The 18,709-nt window shown below is 30.6% G+C and overlaps 2 protein-coding genes across 3 annotated transcripts; one reads left to right on the forward strand and one right to left on the reverse strand.

The window, feature by feature from the left end:
* Nucleotides 1–103: 103 nt before the first annotated feature.
* Nucleotides 104–5,271, reverse strand: LOC124824141 (sugar transporter ERD6-like 5). The gene is made up of 18 exons (XM_047296520.2): nt 4,848–5,271; nt 4,262–4,324; nt 4,079–4,168; nt 3,936–3,995; nt 2,930–2,995; nt 2,785–2,850; nt 2,580–2,655; nt 2,426–2,490; nt 2,176–2,268; nt 1,963–2,043; nt 1,794–1,878; nt 1,637–1,680; nt 1,445–1,507; nt 1,307–1,366; nt 1,172–1,225; nt 817–876; nt 609–723; nt 104–525 (listed from the first exon to the last, which is right to left on the reverse strand). The coding sequence occupies exons 1-18, from the start codon at nt 5,073–5,075 to the stop codon at nt 392–394; spliced, it is 1,503 nt and encodes a 500-aa protein (XP_047152476.1). The 5' UTR covers nt 5,076–5,271; the 3' UTR covers nt 104–391.
* An 8,586-nt stretch (nt 5,272–13,857) lies between these two features.
* On the forward strand, nt 13,858–18,378 carry LOC124824140 (receptor-like cytosolic serine/threonine-protein kinase RBK2). 2 transcript variants are annotated; one of them, XM_088116664.1, is made up of 9 exons: nt 13,858–14,179; nt 14,769–14,855; nt 14,994–15,335; nt 16,014–16,265; nt 16,518–16,675; nt 17,218–17,297; nt 17,378–17,513; nt 17,605–17,754; nt 17,897–18,378. In XM_088116664.1, the coding sequence occupies exons 2-9, from the start codon at nt 14,810–14,812 to the stop codon at nt 17,987–17,989; spliced, it is 1,257 nt and encodes a 418-aa protein (XP_087972790.1). In that variant the 5' UTR covers nt 13,858–14,179; nt 14,769–14,809; the 3' UTR covers nt 17,990–18,378. The 2 variants fall into 2 exon arrangements, with proteins under 2 accessions (XP_087972790.1, XP_047152475.1); XM_047296519.2 differs by having other exon boundaries at nt 14,774–14,855.
* Nucleotides 18,379–18,709: the final 331 nt, after the last annotated feature.

The raw sequence follows: 18,709 nt of genomic DNA on the forward strand, positions 1-18,709 counted from the left end.
AGATTTTTTTCTTTAAAATAAAATAAATGACAGTAATATGTGGACTAGATAATATGATCAGAAGAAAGTTTGAAAAGAATGTAATTTGTAAAAAATTAGGACATGGAAAAATGAAGAGATTTCTGCACTTTCATTGACGAAGTGAAACATGTCAAATGGCTACAACATCTTATATGAAAATCAAATATTCAACTCTACATATGACAGTATCAAAAAAATATCAAATAAAAAATATTGAAGTATATAGTATAAACAAATAATTCTAAGGATGTGTAGTGTACATCACAATACAATCACTAAAAGTACAGTGATGCTTCATGAATGCAATTTTCTTCATTCAGTAAACCAGTTTGCATTTGGAAATTTCTTACTGGTTTATCATGAATGGAATTCATTTCTTTGCAGAAGAATATGAACTCATAGAAGCTTGAATTTCTTCTAATGTTCGTCCCTTGGTCTCTGGTACGAGTTTTGCTACGAACAACACAGTGAAACCACATATGGTAGAGAACATGAAGAAAGTTCCTGGCCAAACATAACATCAAAAAATGAATATTTCTCAGCATTTTTGTTTTTACCCTCCAGAAGAAGATTGAATTCGAACCTACCTGCTGAACTCCAATTCATGAGGAAGTTAAAAGCATATGATATAATCCAAGAACACAACCAGCTAACCAAAGTCACAAGGCTTCCAGCAGAGCCCTTCACGTTGATGGGAAATATCTGCAAAAATCAAATATAACCATTCATCATGCTCATGATTTTTTATGTTTGATTTTTCACTTCCCAAGTTCAGGTATAGTAAACAGTAACTACCTCAGACATTATAACCCACGGAATTGCTCCCATGCCTATAGAATAGGATCCCACATATACCTGGTCATTAAGAATAACTAATACACTTATTAGATGAGATTTACACCTACTTATATACTGAGTAATATCATTTTAAAAAATGACCTTTAAACTTAATTCAATCGTATAAAACCAACTTATGAGTTTTACACCCATTTATATATTGTAAATTTGTTTTATTTTTAGTCGATTTGAGATTTTGAACAGAGTTATACAATGTAGTAGTGATCACAATCCATTCATTTCAGTTAAATTTATGAGATTGCACAGCATAGTTGAAGATCCCTCTATAGGCATATAAGGGGAAGAACATTACCAGTACACCCACTAGGGCCATAATGGGGCTAACTTCCTTCCATTTATGCAAGTCCTGCATCAGAAAATCCTGATTATTCTTAGAAATTCTTTGAGAAAACCAACTTACAGGATCATATTGTGTAGTTAAAAGAACCTGCAAGACGAATGACAAGGCTGCCAGGAAGCATCCTAAGCATGTTCCCACTGCAGACACCTGTGTGAATCAAAATTTCAGATTTAGAATTTAAAGCACAGAGAAGAAAAGTGAGCATAATAGTTCAAACTTTTTTACCAGCAGAAGTGGTCTTCTTCCAGATTTATCCATCAGAAGTACCCCTAAAGTTGTCATTGGAACCTACAAACATAAAAGATGGACTAGTGTGAAAAACAAGAATGAAGGGTGCACTCGTCAAAGCATGCATCTTATTATTATGCAGGATAAAGCACAGAGAAATTATGCAATCGCAAGAAGAGAATTAAGAACCTTAATGGCGACCATCGCTACTGTTCCAATACTTTCTGAAAACCCTGTCATGGATAAGAGTTTTTGCTTTTGTGTGAATCTTTTCATAAGTCTAATAATCTCATTCATTTTCTCTTACTTGCCATATAATGGAGCATAGAAAAGGAGCTGCACATACCAGCAGATATAAATATAGAGTTTGCATAGAAAACAATGCCATTAATCCCTCCAAATTGTTGTAGTATCATCAAGCCAACTCCTACCTAACAAAGTAACTATAAAACATTAGAGCCCCACATAAGGCTAATATTGGCCATATATGAATAGGGATAATTTAGAATGCTCACGATAAGTGACTTCAAATACTGCATTCGGAATAGGCCAATGATGCTAGCTTCTGTTTGCTTCTGAAAGGCTTCGGTATAGTCCTTCAAATAAAGGAAAAATGCAAAAATGATAGATTAAATTCCTAGGATTCTTCCTTTTCTATTTCTCTTTTGCATCCAAGTAAGATAGTAACTATAGTGTAACAATGTAAGAACAAAAAAATAGTTACATACTCTAATTTCAGTGGCCTCTTGATAAACATCAGCATTCTTACCCCTGAGGTGCTGTAGAGAAGAATCACTCTCTTTTAACCGACCGACCTTGGCCTGCAAAATATTGCAATTTGTGATATGTTTGTGTGGAATGAAATGTATTGACTCCAACCATTTGATATAAGTGATGGAAAAAATCACTTTGATGTGAGAGCAGTGACCAACATGAACAACCCAAGCAATAAAATTACAGAAGCTGTGAAAAACTCACCAGCCACCTGGGAGAATCAGGAATGAAGGGCAGACAGAGAAGCTGCACAAGACACGGAATAATTCCTGAGACAGATGAATAAACATGAGATGAGAGTTACATGGAGCCCTTTTTGTTTGGATTGTGAAAAGAACACCAGAAAGAAAAATATTACCTATTAGAGCCAAGATCCTCCAATTGGCATATGCTCCAATAAGATAAGTTAATGACATCCCACAAGAAATCATTAACTGCCAAAATAAGACCAAATAGGAGTTTAAAATAATCCTGTACGTGAAATAGTAAAACATAAGTTGTATGGTACATGCAGTAATAGTAAAATTATGTTAAAAGATTGGATCATTACAGTGTTGCTTTACCTGATGAACTCCAGTGAATGCCCCTCGAAGATTCTTGGGTGTTATTTCTGCTACATAAACAGGTACCTAATATACAAAGTAAACTATATATGTATTTTTTTGAGTCATTGAATATCATAACAAATTATACAGTCATAGCAATTACCGTGTAAGATAGAAGGCCAATCCCACATCCTATCAACAGTCTTCCAACATAAAGCCACCAAGCAATCTTCAAACATGCATCAAATGTTAGATATCAACAACTGAACTTGTGGAAAACCCATGGGATGAGCAAATTCAGGTAATAGAATCACAGTGGTTCAATCTATCAAGTCTGTAGTCGTTACTCTATCTATCTAATTCATTGTGCTTATAAAAACAGCAACTTAAGTTTCAAATAAGCCTCAATGTTAATGCCAGAGCAGGTTTAAATAACTTTTTATGGCCACAAATATGCTAACATTTTTGCTTTTAGTCGCTGATCTGTATTTCTTCATATCAAATGGTATTTAAGCCTACCAGGTCATGTATTTCAAGTACTCAATAATCACTGCTAAGAAGTGAACTTAACCTTGCAAACGTGGCTTGTAAGGTGAGGTTTGCACCCACCTATATACTGTAATTGGCAATTGGCTTTATTTTTAGTTGATGTGAAACTTCTAACACACCCCTCTCATACTAAGGCATATACATCTCTATTGTGGGACTAGACATTAATGAATAATCCAATAACAAGTAAAACAATAGACTCAACAAACAACAAATTTTGTTACGATAAACTCTTACACATGGCTCTCGTATCATGTTAATAAATGGACTTTAAGTTCAACTCAATCATATAAAACCAGCTTGTAAGGTAAGTTTACATCCACTTATATACTTTAAACTTGTTAAGAAATAGATTTTAAGCCTAACTCAACCTTATAAAACCAACTTGTCAGCTAAGGTTATGTAATTGACATTATCTACCGTTGATGTGGGACTTCCAATGGTTACAATAAATTCTTTCCATGAATGTCTTTTTCCCCTACCTTAAAATGTAGCTACCTATTTTTCCTTTCAAGAAAGGTTACTATCAGCACAAAATTGTGGTTTTCAGACATATTCAACTATTAGTGACAGTGCAGCTTAATAAATTGAAAATAAAGAGGAAGAAATTAATGAGAAACCTTTGAGAATGCTATGGCAAACCATCCAAAGATGCAGAAAATCTGGGACAACCCCATGGCCTGCTCAGTAAAACACAGGATAACTAAAGTGAACAACAACAACAACACTGAAACCAGAATTAAACACCAATGGTTTGACTTACAACTCGACGACCTGCATAATCTGCTATTCTACCACTAACAACAGCACCAATCATAGCTCCAATAGTCAATATCGAACCAAAAATTGAGTACTGCATAGGTTTGGCCGTTAATAGAAGCAGTCAATCAAATGATAGCCAGCAACAACAATGTGCAACAAATGTTAGAAAAACAAAGGGTCAAACCTGGGCCACTCCGAGATTGAGATCACGCATGATTCCAGATTGAGTTGGTGATGAGTACCCAATCTGCAAAATTAACAACGTATTCATCTGACTGTGATAACTTTGAGTTAGAGTTTCATTCCCACCCAATTTTAACATTATCAGCCAATGAAAAATCATTATTCATACCATAATAGTCATTGTAAAATTCAATCAACCATTTTTACGTTATCAACCAATAAAAAATCATCACTCATACCACAACTTAACATAGTCAATGCAAAAATCCAACCAACCATTTTAACATTATCAAACAATAAAAAACCACCATGCACACCACAAATTAAAATAGCCATTATAAAATTCAACCAACCATTTTCACATTATCAAGCAATAAAAAATCACCATTCATACCACAACTTAAGACATTCATTATTAAATTAAACGAGCCATTTTACCTTATCAAGCAATAAAAAATCATCCTTCATACCACAACTTTATGATAGCCATCACAAAATTCAACCATCTTAAAAAAGACAATTTCTTTTTTTTTTTAACTGGATAACAGCGTAAAATTTCTAAGGAAAATACAAAAGCAGTAACTCACAGCAGAGCCAAAAACGTAGGAACCAAAAACAGCAACGAGGGTGGTGAGTATAAGAGTAGTTGGAACGGAAGAAGCTCCAGTGTGCCTCTTTTCCAGAAAGTCAACGTCAACATCATGGGCACCATAACTTGTAGGGAGAAGAGGGCTTGTAAAATCGCTTGGTTCAGTGGTTTTGTTGTCCATGTTTTGCGTTCTATGAGAAGCAGAGGAAATATGAAAGAGGTTCATTCAGAGGGTTTAAAAGGGTTACACCAGAGAGAGAGAGAAAGAAAGAGGTTGGTGATGAATGGCGTTGACCAAAACGACATGACGATGAGAACGAAACGAAGTCGAATTTGGATATGAACGAACACCGTGTGTTGGACAGCGCCGCATTTCGCAGTCTACGTTGTCCAAACAAACACATCGCCAAATCTTTTTGTTTTTTTTTTCATTTTTATGTGTGCACGAGATTCTTGCGGGTTCAATTTTAAATTTTAAAAAAAAATGCTATTCTGTCACGTGCTTAATTAGGATTTTGGTTTAAATTTATTAAAATGAACAACTTACAAAAAAAAAATAGTAACACTGTGTGTAAAGGTATCACAATTTTATTATGAAAAAAAAAATCGTGTTAAAGTAATATAATTTTACTTGAAATACTTTAATTTGAAGTTGTCGCCATAACTTAACTTTTACTAAATCTAAACTAAAGCTTTATTATTTAAGTTAGCATTAAAGTAAAATCTTATTATTCTAATATAATTTCAATTTAAAAATATTTTGAACTAAAATTATATAATTTTTATATAATTTCTTTAAAATAAAATCTTATCAAAATAATACAATTTATCTATAATTTATTTCAAATTTTCTGTTATAATAAATATTTAAAACAAATACACTAATTTTGTAAAAAGAACTCCTGACTGATATAGAAATAAATAATAATAATACAATACAAAATATAAACAGTATATAAAAATAAGAGTGTTTATAATTTAATTTTATTGTTAGAACATATTTAATTGATGTTATTGTTGATTGGGTGTTGTTTCCTCCATCATCACCCTTGTTCCCTCCACCTCTCCATTCTTCTTTTACGCCTTCTTCTACTTCTCTATTTCTGTTTTATCCTTGAGTAAAATTTTATTTTTACGATTAATATTTTTTAATTTCTACCCACTCCAATCCAATCCCTTACGCATGCACCGACATACAAACTCTTCTTCCTCTTTAACGTTCCACGACTTCTCATTGTTTTTGTTTCATTATGCTCTTCTTCTTGTTTAACCTTCTAATTCTTCCTCCTCTCTTTCTTTCATTGTGGTGTGAGAGTGTGGTGAGTGAGAGGTTGCAGGTGGTGGTGGAAAGAATTGTCCCAACAATGCCAAAGGTCGATCTCGGTGATGCTTGAAGGTCTCGGTGGTGCATAAAGATGCAAAAGGGTGAAGGTGCATTGCGTCGACATACGTAATCAACCCTAAATTAACGTATAAACCTTAAACGAATATTGACATCCGCTGATAATTTTTAATCAACGGAAAAAAATGACATAAGGTGATAGTTATTAGTTAATTAAAGGATATCACCACCGTTTTGCCTTCATCGGGGGAGAAGAACAACCAAAACTGCAACTCACTTTCTCTCTCTAATTCTCTAATCTATAAATCATCATCTGTCACTTATTCAAATTTAGCTTTGACCCATTTTCTATAATCTTGTTTTTTTATTCACCACCGGGCAAGTATTGGTGGTTTCCAGTGTAATTTGATCCAATTCCTTGGAAATCACCATGCACCCTTTATTGCTATTGTTATTTTACCCAAAAAAAAATATTCTTTTCAACCAATACCGATTTTGAGAATCCTCAACGGAAAATGAAAATCAAGATGGAATCTTGGTTTGCTTCTGTTCTGTTTTTTACTTTATGTATGTGATGTTTGATTAAATGTGGTTCTTTACCCTTTTCTGCAGTGCTTCCCAAGTTTTGAATTTTTATCGTGAATAGGTTGTTCTCTTCATTTTCAAGATTTGTACATGCAGTGCCAAGATTTTCATACACTATATCGCACCACACACCACCGCACCACCACGAAGGGAGAGCAAATGGAGAGTTGGGGTGAGAAGAAACGGATCTCACCAAAAGAGAGAAGAGAGTGAGACGGAGGTGAGAAGAAACAAATCTCAAAGAAGAGAGAAAGAGTGAGAGAAAGCTGGGGGAGGGGGGAGGGGTGGGGCTACGAGAGAAAGTGAGAATGATTTAGGGTTTGGTAAATAAATAAGGTAAAAAGTAAAATGATTAAAAATTAAAGGGTAATTTGGTAATTAAAAAATTTGTGGGGAGGTGGAGGGAGAAAGGGTGGTGGTGGAGGGAACAACACCCTTGTTGATTATGTGGAATGCATGATTGATATATTGTCAATTTAATTATTTGTTTGTGTGATATTATCAATGTGATGCGTTGACTTGTTGATTAAATGGTGATTTAGAATTAAATGGGTGTGAGTTTGATTGTACAAAGAAAAAGAGTTAAAGAGAAACTTTTGTTTTAATTGAATTTTAGGCTCAAATGTAAAAATGTCATTTTGCCTTTATTAATTGGTGTAAAAATAATATAAGGGATGTTGAAAGTAAAAGAATAAAATTAAAATCTGCAAACACAACCTGAATCTATGAGAGATGAGAGTTGTTCCCTCCCATTCCTTTTTTGTCCTTCTATAAATTTTTAATTTTTGTTTTTACTTTCACTAATATCCAATCATTTCATTAAATCTCATTAATGGTCCCTACCATTGTATGAATGCACCCCACACTCCATCACTTCCATGGAAATCAAATTGCTCTTCATTTTCTTGTCCTCTACTATGATTCTTCTTTGTTGTGATTCTTCAAAACAAAATCAATTGACTGTAATTAAATTAAGGGTTAAATATGTTTTTAGTCCCTAAACTATTGGCCGTTTCTGGTTTTCGTCCCTGTTTCAAAGTAAGGTACAATTTGGTCCTCATTCTTTTCGAAAACGTTCTTTTTAGTCCTCGAAAACTAAACACTGTTTAAAAATTTGGTCCTCATTTAGCAACAAATGAGGACTAAAACCAAAATTCCGAAGACTAAAACGAACGTTTCGAAAAGAATGAGGACCAAATTGTACCTTACTTTGAAAGAGGGACGAAAACCAGAAACGACCAATAGTTTAGGGACTAAAAACATATTTAACCCTTAAATTAATAATAATTATTTGATTAAATAAAAGGGAGAAAGGAGAAAAGAAGAAAATAGAAAATGGGTGAAGAGAGTGGTGAGTGTAGTTTGTGAGTTTTTGTAAGAGGAAGAAAAAAGAAAATGGTAACAGTGGAATGGTGGGGTTTCAAGTTTAAAAGGAAGATGGGTTTTGATAAGAGGAGAGTGGGTGTTGTTTTGAACGTTGTTGGTGAGGAGAAGGAAGATAGAAAATAGTGTGTGAGAATTGTTGGGAAAAGATGGGTGATTTAATGAAGATAAAAGAGTTGACGGTTTGAGAATGGGCAGGGGGAGAGGAGTGCATGAAGTGTTTGGGAAATTAATGGCAGGAAGTTTTCTTGTGGTTTGTAGTGAAGGAAGGAAGGATACGATGGGTTTTTGGGAAAAGAGAAAGAAAGAAAAAGTAGGAAAGTATGAGAGAGGTTACGTGTGATATATGTATGGAGTAATGGAATGTATGGAGTAATGAAGAATGATAGGGAAAGAAACAAATATGGAGTGGGGGTGGAGCTGCGGCTGTCTGTGAGTGCGGTTATCTGTGAGTTAAAATGAAATGGAGGTGTAGGGTAATTAGGGTTTTGACATAAAAGTAAAAAAAGCGTAAATGTTAAAGGTAAAAAGGTTAATTTTGAAATTAAAAAAGAATTAGAGAGGTGTAGGGAGTATTGTGTGGTGGTGAAGGGAGCAACACTCATAAGATATTTGGTGGTTAGTAGTATTTTAAAAAGTAGATAAGATAAAACAAGAGAGGAAACCCTGATGATTTTATAAGATTAAGTAAGAGATTTTATTTTAACTAAACAAGATAAAGATAAAGTGAAAAAATATAAAAAGAGAAGAGGAAAAGGGGATTGCACATAGTTACCTTAAAATCTGTAAACGAAATTGAGATAAATAAGGGAGAGAAAATATGTTTTCTATGAAAAAAATAGGAAGAGGTGGGATTAAGAACTACTCTTTCACACTTTTTCTGTTAATCTCTTTAAATTATAATCACTTGTCTCCTTATCTTATTTATGTATTTATAAGTTTTGAAGTGGACTTTTAATTAGAATTGACCAAATTACGGCCTAAAAGTCCATTAACGTGTTTTATCTATTTTTACTTGTTAAATATGTTGAATTTGTGATGAAAGTTTTAAAGGTATAATAATCGATTAGTATGTTGTGAAAACATGACTGAACAAATAACAACATTTCATTAAGATTTGGAAAAATCTTCAACATTTATTTAGAAATATTGACCCAAAGATAAACTTTGACTTTACGGTTATACGATACAAAAAAAAATTATCAGAAAGGTTAATTTAAAGACAAAAGGAATAAAGATTTAACTTTAAAATAATGTTTACTTTGGCGTAGCATTTGCCTTGTCAAAACTTTTAAAATATTAATAATTAATTTTTGTAAAAGACGTAAGTTAAGAATGGGGAAATGGAAAGACTCCCTCAAGATAAATAAAAATTAGAAAATAATATATAGACAAGTAATCATATAAACAAATTAAAAATCTTATTATTATTTTATATGATAATTCCATTTATGGGGACATTTTGAAAGAACGGGATATATATATATATTGAAAAAATATAGATAAATTAACCATATTACTAATTTATTTTATTTAAAATGCATTTAATACTAGAATGTAAATATTTTGATTTATTACTCTATTTGAGATATTACTAAATTCATAATTTAAAAATTTTGATATATTTTTGTCTTTAAAAAAACATTTTTATGAGAAGAATATGTATTTAAATTATTTATGTAAAACTATTAAGATATCAAAATAAGTCATAAATGGAGGATTAAGAGAATTTTTGTTCTTGTAAAGTATATTTATACCAAATTTGGCCGGTCTTTAAAAGGATTGTAAGATCTCAAGAGTTGAATTGTCATATTTTGGAAAGTAACTCCGAGTTTTTCAGATAATAAAGTGAATATTTATGTTTAAATAACTACACGACAAAATTTTAAAATATATAGATTATATTTTGAAAAGTTTTTCCAGGTTTCTCAAATAATAAAGTGAATATTCACATTTAAATAACTATGCGACAAAATTTTAAAATATATAGATCATCTTTTGAAAAGTATACTCGAATTTTTTGGATAATAAAATGAATATTACATTTAAATAATTACACGACAAAATTTTAAAATATATAAGTCATCTTTTGAAAAGTTTTTTTAAAATTTTTGAATAACAAAGTGAATATTCATATTTAAATAACTATACGACAAAATTTTAAAATATATAGATTTTGTATTAATAGATATTAAGTTAAGTATTATAATTGACCAAATGCGATATGTTATATATATGATTTTGTGTACGAGTTTAATTTTTTTTTATTGTATGTGAGTTTTCAAAATACACTTGCTGATTTTAATATTTTAAAATATAATAAAGAAAAATTGATGTATGACAATATTAATATTATATATTTTGAAGATAAAAGAAAAGCATAAAAATATATATTGAAAAATAGAAATGAATTATTGAAAAAAAATAGATAAATTAACAATACTAACAATTTACCATATTAACAATTTATTTTATTAAAAATGCATTTAATACTAAATGTAAATATTTTGATTGTTTATTATTCCATTTTGGATATTATCAACTTCTTCAGAATTTGAAAGTTGATATATTTTTGTAATGTATTTAAATTATTTTAAATTTTGATTTTTAAATTATAAGACTATTAAAATATCAAAGTAAGTCATAAATTGATGATTATAGTTTTTCTTGCAAATAATCTTAAATATTTTTACCGAATTTAGTCAAAGATATCTTTGAAATGGGTTATAAGATCTCAAGAGTTGAATTGTCATATTTTGAAAAGTGTAAAGTGAATATTCACGTTAATGTAATTTTTGTCCCTATAAATGACGTTAAATATTTTTATTGAATTTGGTCAAGATATCTTTGAAATGAACTGTAAAATTTCAAGAGCTAAATTGTCATCTTTTGAAAATGTCTGAGTTTCTCGGATAATGCGGTGAATATTTACATTTAAATAACTACACGACAAAATTTTAAAATATATAGGTCATTTTCTGAAAAGTTCTTCCAGGTTTTTCGGATAACAAAGTGAATATTCACATTTAAATAACTACACGACAAAATTTTAAAATACATAAGTCACTTTTTAAAAAGTTTCTCTGAATTTTTCAAATAACTAAATGAATATTCATATATAAATGACTATGCGACAAAATTTTAAAATATATAAATCAATTTTTGAAAAGTTTCTTCAAATTTTTCTATAATAAAGTTTTTTTATAATAAAGTGAATATTCACATTTAAATAACTACACGACAACATTTTAAAATATATATATTTTGTATTAATATATACTGAGTTAAGTATTATAATTGACCAAATGTAATATGTTATATTTATGACTGAGTTTTTAAATTATTTTTTTTTGTTTGTGAGTTTTCAAAATAATATTGATTTTAATATTTTAAAATATAATAAAAAAAATTAAGGTGTGACAATATTAATATACTTTGAAGATAAAAAAATTGAGGTGTGACAATATCAAAATAAGTCATAAATTGAGGATTAAGGAATTTTTTTCCTTGTAAAGTATATTTATACCAAATTTGGTCAATCTTTGAAATGGATTGTAAGATCTCAAAAGTTGAATTGTCATATTTTGGAAAGTAACTCCGAGTTTTACGGATAATAAAGTGAATATTTATGTTTAAATAACTACACGACAAAATTTTAAAATATATAGATCATATTTTGAAAAGTTTTTCCAAGTTTCTCCAATAATAAAGTGAATATTCACATTTAAATAACTATGCGACAAAATTTTAAAATTTTAAAATATATAGATCATCTTTTGAAAAGTATACTCAAATTTTTTGGATAATAAAATGAATATTCACATTTAAATAATTACACGACAAAATTTTAAAATATATAAGTCATCTTTTGAAAAGTTTTTCCAAAATTTTCGGATAAAAGTGAATATTCATATTTAAATAATTATACGACAAAATTTTAAAATATATAGATTTTGTATTAATAGATATTAAATTAAGTATTATAATTGACCAAATGCGATATGTTATATTTATGATTTTGTGTACGAGTTTAATTTTTTTTTATTGTCTTGAGTTTTCAAAATACACTTATTGATTTTAATATTTTAAAATATAATAAAGAAAAATTGATGTATGACAATATTAATATTATTTTGAAGATAAAAGAAAAGCATAAAAATATATATATATAGAAATGAATTATTGAAAAAAAAAAGATAAATTAACAATACTAACAATTTACCATATTAACAATTTATTTTATTAAAAATGGATTTAATACTAAATGTAAATATTTTGATTGCTTATTATTCCATTTTGGGTATTATCAACTTCTTCAGAATTTGAAAGTTGATATATTTTTTTTATGTATTTAAATTATTTTAAATTTTGATTTTTAAATTATGTAAGACTATTAAAATATCAAAGTAAGTCATAAATTGATGATTAAAGTTTTCCTTGCAAATAACCTTAAATATTTTTACCGAATTTAGTCAAAGATATCTTTGAAATGAGTTGTAAGATCTCAAGAGTTGAATTGTCATATTTTGAAAAGTGTTTCCGAGTTTTTCGGATAATAAAGTGAATATTCACATTAATGTAATTTTTGTCCCTGTAAATGACGTTAAATATTTTTATTGAATTTGGTCAAGATATCTTTGAAATGGACTGTAAAATTTCAAGAGCTAAATTGTCATCTTTTGAAAATGTCTATAAGTTTCTCGGATAATACGGTGAATATTTACATTTAAATAACTACACGACAATATTTTAAAATATATAGGTCATTTTCTGAAAAGTTCTTCCAGGTTTTTCGGATAACAAAGTGAATATTCACATTTAAATAACTACACGACAAAGTTTTAAAATATATAAGTTACCTTTCAAAAAGTTTCTCTGAATTTTTCTAATAACTAAATGAATATTCACGTATAAATGACTACGCGACAAAATTTTAAAATATATAAATCAATTTTTGAAAAGTTTCTTCAAATTTTTTTATAATAAAGTTTTTTTTATAATAAAGTGAATATTCACATTTAAATAACTACACGACAACATTTTAAAATATATAGATTTTGTATTAATAGATACTGAGTTAAGTATTATAATTGACCAAATGTGATATGTTATATTTACGATTGAATTTTAAATTTTTTTTTTGTTTGTGAGTTTTCAAAATAATATTGATTTTAATATTTTAAAATATAATAAAAAAAATTGAGGTGTGATAATATTAATATACTTTGAAGATAAAAGAAAAGCATAAAAAATTTAACAGAAAAAAATCCAATTTTTTTCTTTGACCTAAGATTAAAGATATTTAATAAAAAATAATCATTATCTTATATCAATATCAAAAGTGTTTGGATTCATTTATCCGGTGGGAATGACTTCATATATTCCTTAATAGACCAAATAAACAAATATCTGGGACCGGATAGTTACGATAAAAATCTCCCAAAAGCGATAATTGAGATCATAGGTTAATGGATTGAGACAAAATTTTGAAAGATTTAGGTGTTACAACTTTGCACAAGTTTGCACCAAAAAAATAAAAATAATAAAGTAAGTTAAAAGGAGAAACTACTTTTACAGTGCTAAAATTATTATTACAGATCTACTCAAAGAACAGGACAAAATACCATTAATTAATTCGTAAATATATTTGTTTGACAGCAACCCCACAGTTTCTGAGAATCTTTTGAAGAAACGTTTTCATCAGAGTGGGGTTAAGCCTCCCAGCATAACTAGTAGCAGAGGCTTCACCGCATTGACACTGTTGTTGCATGAGAGAAACAAAAACATGCGAACTATGTAATGAACCACACTTGTTTCTCGATTTGTTTCTGGTTTCTATGTCACTTAAAATTTGTAATTGCACAACATTCTGTGGCTGATTATAGAGTAAAAGGATTTCTATAAAGACGGACTTTCTCTGGGCATCAACTACCATGTTCTCTGCTTCTGCCACCTTTAATCGCCAATGCCGGTGACCAGAGATACTGTTGTTTAACTTATGCCTGCGTTTTATCTTCTGGGTATGTCGTTTTTTCTTCTGCTCACGTGATTATTCTTTCTACTTTCCCAAATGAAGATATGTGAGTGTGGACAAGCCCACATCGGTCGATGAAATTTTCAGAATCCTGTAAATAACAAAGGATAATTCTTATTGGAATTGTGTTAGATTTCTTCCAAATTCTGAGAAGGTGACAGATCGTATATGATAATGGTCATTTTGTTTAAAATTCTAATGTGTGTAATTTTGGGACCTAGTTCATGTTCTTGGATAGTTCATCTTCCAAGGCTTTGTTTTTATTATTTTTGCTATTATTTATTAATTATTAAAGCCAGTGTCTGATGTTTTAATGGTTCCTTGTCAAATAATTAACAATGACTGAATTTCTGTTGCTACATGTTCAGGTTGGAATTCAGTCAAAACACAACATTTATGATTATTAATAATAGTTTTTATTATTATCACTGTTAGTATTATTATTGTATTAACTTTTGTGCTTTTTTTACCTTGTTTGTAACTGTTGTTTCTTTCATGATCTGCTTCTTTGATTCATGTCACACTAAAAGGAAAAAACTGTGAGGTTTTGCTAATGTCTGTGATTACTTATGTAGTGCAGGAATAGTAAAGAAAAAGTTCTGCAAACAGATTAAAGATGGTCCCAATTGGTCATGCTTCCGATGACAAGCAGAAAAAACGAGGCATAGTGTTTTCTAACCCTGCTTCTGCCCAATGCTTTGTGATTTTAATATACTATGTTTCCTTTTCACATTGTTTAGTTTCTCTTCCACCAACTTTTCCCTGTGATGAAAATGTTGATTTTTATTTTTCTCTTGCAGACTCAGGAGAAATCGTTTTGGAGGAGAAAAGTGTGGTAACTCTAAGAGAACTCTTGGAAGAATGCATTAGTGACACTGAGAAATCTCATCAACCACCTGAATTAGCTGGTGGTAATCCAAGCTCAACGACCGAGTTTCACCGGAGGAAGTTACTCAGACCATGCAGAATGAGATCAATTGAGCGCCTACCATCTTTTCCTCCAAGTTGTTTGTCAAAACTAACAAAGCCTAAAAGCAAAGGCATTGGGAAAAACACTATTCGATGTAATCCACACAGTTCCAGAACTTTGGTGAATTTCAGTCTTTCTGACCTGAGAAATGCAACCAACAATTTTAGCAATGGTTTGTAGTTTAACCTTGTTTTCACACCAATTGTTTTTCTAGTAATAATGTAGTTACATTAGGACGAGGTAACAGGACATACCAAACCAGATAGAATTACATTTCGAAAATTACAGCTTGTGTTTGGTTTAATGTCTCATAGATCTGCAAGTAAATTCATGTCAAAATTATGACTATAATGCAGAAACAAGTGTTTTATGCTTCCAAATTGACGTGAGTCTATTATAATGTTGCTTGAATGGATACACTAGACAAGATAAGATTAGAAAATAAACAAAAAAGTTAGGATAACACCTACTGCAGAAAGATGATAGAACTCCTTTTAAGTGGTTTAGGAATGTACAAAGAAGACTTGTAGAAGCCCCCTCACACTGGGTAACCCAATTGCTGGAGGCAGAGAAAAACTAAAGGCAAATCCATTAGGAAATATTTTCAAGTAAATAAGTTGTTTACCTATACATGGTTTGTGTCAGAGGATTGTGTATATTTGGATTAAAGTTTGCTAACATTAGTCTGTATAAAAAGTATGTTGTGAACATAAGTTTGATAAAAATGAGTTTACTGTAACATAAGTTTCATAAATATTTGCTGTGTAGTTGCTATTAGGAACTATGTTATTGCTTGATGAAAACTGCATCAATTTGACCATGTAGTTTTTTTTCTTCCTTTTACTTGTAGAGAATATAATTGGAAGAGGTGGTTATGCTTATGTTTACAAGGGCAGCCTGCAAGATGGGCAACTAATAGCAGTTAAGCAACTGAGTAGAGGGACTCCAGAAGACAGGATATCAGTTCTTCTATCTGAGCTAGGAATTCTTTCTCATGTTGAACACCCCAATACTGCCATGCTTATTGGGTTTGGAGTTGAAGGGGGAATGTACCTTGTTTTTCGATTATCTCCTATGGGAAATTTAGGATCTCTTCTTCATGGTGTGTACTTGATTCTAATAATTCTACTGTTTTCCCGTGTGAAAGCTTTCTTCTTTTTTTACCATATTACAAGTGTAAAGTATTTGTCAATGAGATATATCTGTTGGAGAATATGATGAACCATCTTTAATGAAATCTCTCTATAAAAACACTTTTTTTCATTCAGGAGAGTCAAATTCAAGATCCTGCTTCAAAAAGTTTTCTGTTTGAATGTATTTACTCATTACTTTTTACTTTTCATGAAATATTCAGGTCCTAATAAAAATACCTTGGATTGGAGCAAAAGGTATAAAATTATTTTGGGGATAGCAGATGGCCTCCTCTATCTTCATGAGATTTGTCAAAGGCGAATCATTCATAGAGATCTTAAATCAGATAACATTCTGCTCACTGAGAATTTTGAGCCGCAGGTATTTATCAGTGATTATAGAGAATTAATAAAAGAAGGCATTATTAACCTTTGCTGGTGAAACTTGGCACAGTCTTCTGCATTTCTTCTCATTTTCTGATACACGTGAGTAGTTATCACTAGGATCATTCCATGCTTAAAAGTAATATATGATGATACTTCCTGTGGTTAGCTCGAAATGTGTGCAACTAATGAATGACGCATTGGATGGCAATGCTTTGGTCTGTGGACAATCCTCTCACAGAGCAACATCAAACTATCTATATTTTGTGATCCTTAGCATCTACGTCCAGTTTAGAATTTTGAAAATAAAGCATATTCTCTGAAAATCTTCAACCTTTCCAAGAGATGATTATATGAATTGAGCCATGACAGTGTGTGCCAATTGTTCTCTTTCATGCCATGCTATTACATATTCTGCTGGTGAAATAATTAGAAGCAGACACCTTTGCTTCTGGATCCCCTACCAGTACTCTACTAATGTACAAGTTCGAGGCTTATATATCATCTGATCTATCACTAACTAATTGAGAATTTCTACAGATTTGTGATTTTGGGCTCTCAAAATGGCTACCAGAACCCTGCAGTCATCATATTGTACCAAAATTTGAAGGCACAGTTGGGTAAGCAAATGCATACATACATCAAACTTCTAAAACTATATTCATGACTTAACACTTCCCCCTCATCATTCCATTGACAGGTATTTTGCTCCTGAGTATGTGATGCATGGCATTGTAAACGAAAAAACTGATATTTATTCCTTTGGGGTCTTACTTTTGGAGATTATAACTGGGCGTCGTGCTTTGGATCATCTGAAAGAAAGTATTATGCTATGGGTAAGTCATTCTCCCAAGTTTGGCTATGTCATATATTATCTAAGTTTACAAGCTCAGAGGCCTCAGCACATTGTGATTTCTTGTGTTACAGGCAAAGCCTTTATTGGAAGCTAATAATATTAAGGACCTTGTTGATCCTTCTCTGGGTGATGATTATGACTGGGAACAAATGGAACGTGTAGTTTTGACTGCATCACTGTGTGTTGAGCAGTTTCCTATCTTACGCCCCAGAATGAGTCAGGTAAGTATGCAACATAGAAAGTTGCAGTATTGTAATATTAGTGATAATAAACTAAGATATTGTTGGTTACTGTAACTGTAACTATATATCAGTTAACTTTGGTTTAAGAGAAGATTGATCACGTTTTCTCTGTTTGGTGCAGATTGCAATACTGCTAAGAGGTGATGACTATGTCATGGAACATACTGAGAGGAGTAACAAGATGTACAAGAATACAACTCAAGGAGCTATTTAAGTGTTGTCAGTTGGCATAATCAGGTTGCCTTGGATTCTTGAGAACTAAGGACATCATATTAAAAACATTTGATCGTTGATTGTGTTACTGTGTCGGATTTGGATTGTCTGCTGAGTCTTCAAAATACACTTACACACTAATGTATTGATTTTGATGTTCTAAAATATATTAAAAACTTTTTTAATATATATCATCAGTGTATTTTGAAAACTCAGCAGATGGATAATCCTAAAATTCTGGCAAAAAATTTGGACTCAAATGCACTATTGAACTTTTTTGCTTATAGGAAGAAAGGAGGGATATAAAATCTTACATTCTGTTCTTTGTTATTATTATGAAAATTGACTATTATGAGAAATCATCCATAAATGTAGAATTATTTTTGTCCATTCTCTTTGCACTCAATTTAGGATAATAATATGTTAACACAGATTTTTTTTGACAAAATTTTAATACAACACACATGTCATTTTTTTATTAGGTTTAGTACGTCACCACAATAATAAATAAATAACGAACGAGTGAAAAAATGGCATGTATGCTGTCAAAATATTATCTGAAAATCTGTGTCAAAATATTTTTTCTCCCATATCTCATACAATTTTGGTCTCAATGACTGTACTCATAAATATAAAATGATTAGCTGTTGTTCAAATATATCAACACAAGTATCTCCTATCTCATACAATTCTTTTTCAAACTTCAAACATCACACTCAGG

This window comes from Vigna umbellata, chromosome 5 (genome assembly GCF_029865625.1).
Source record: "Vigna umbellata cultivar VRB3 chromosome 5, Vumbellata_1.0, whole genome shotgun sequence".
Classification (NCBI taxonomy): Eukaryota; Viridiplantae; Streptophyta; class Magnoliopsida; order Fabales; family Fabaceae; genus Vigna; species Vigna umbellata.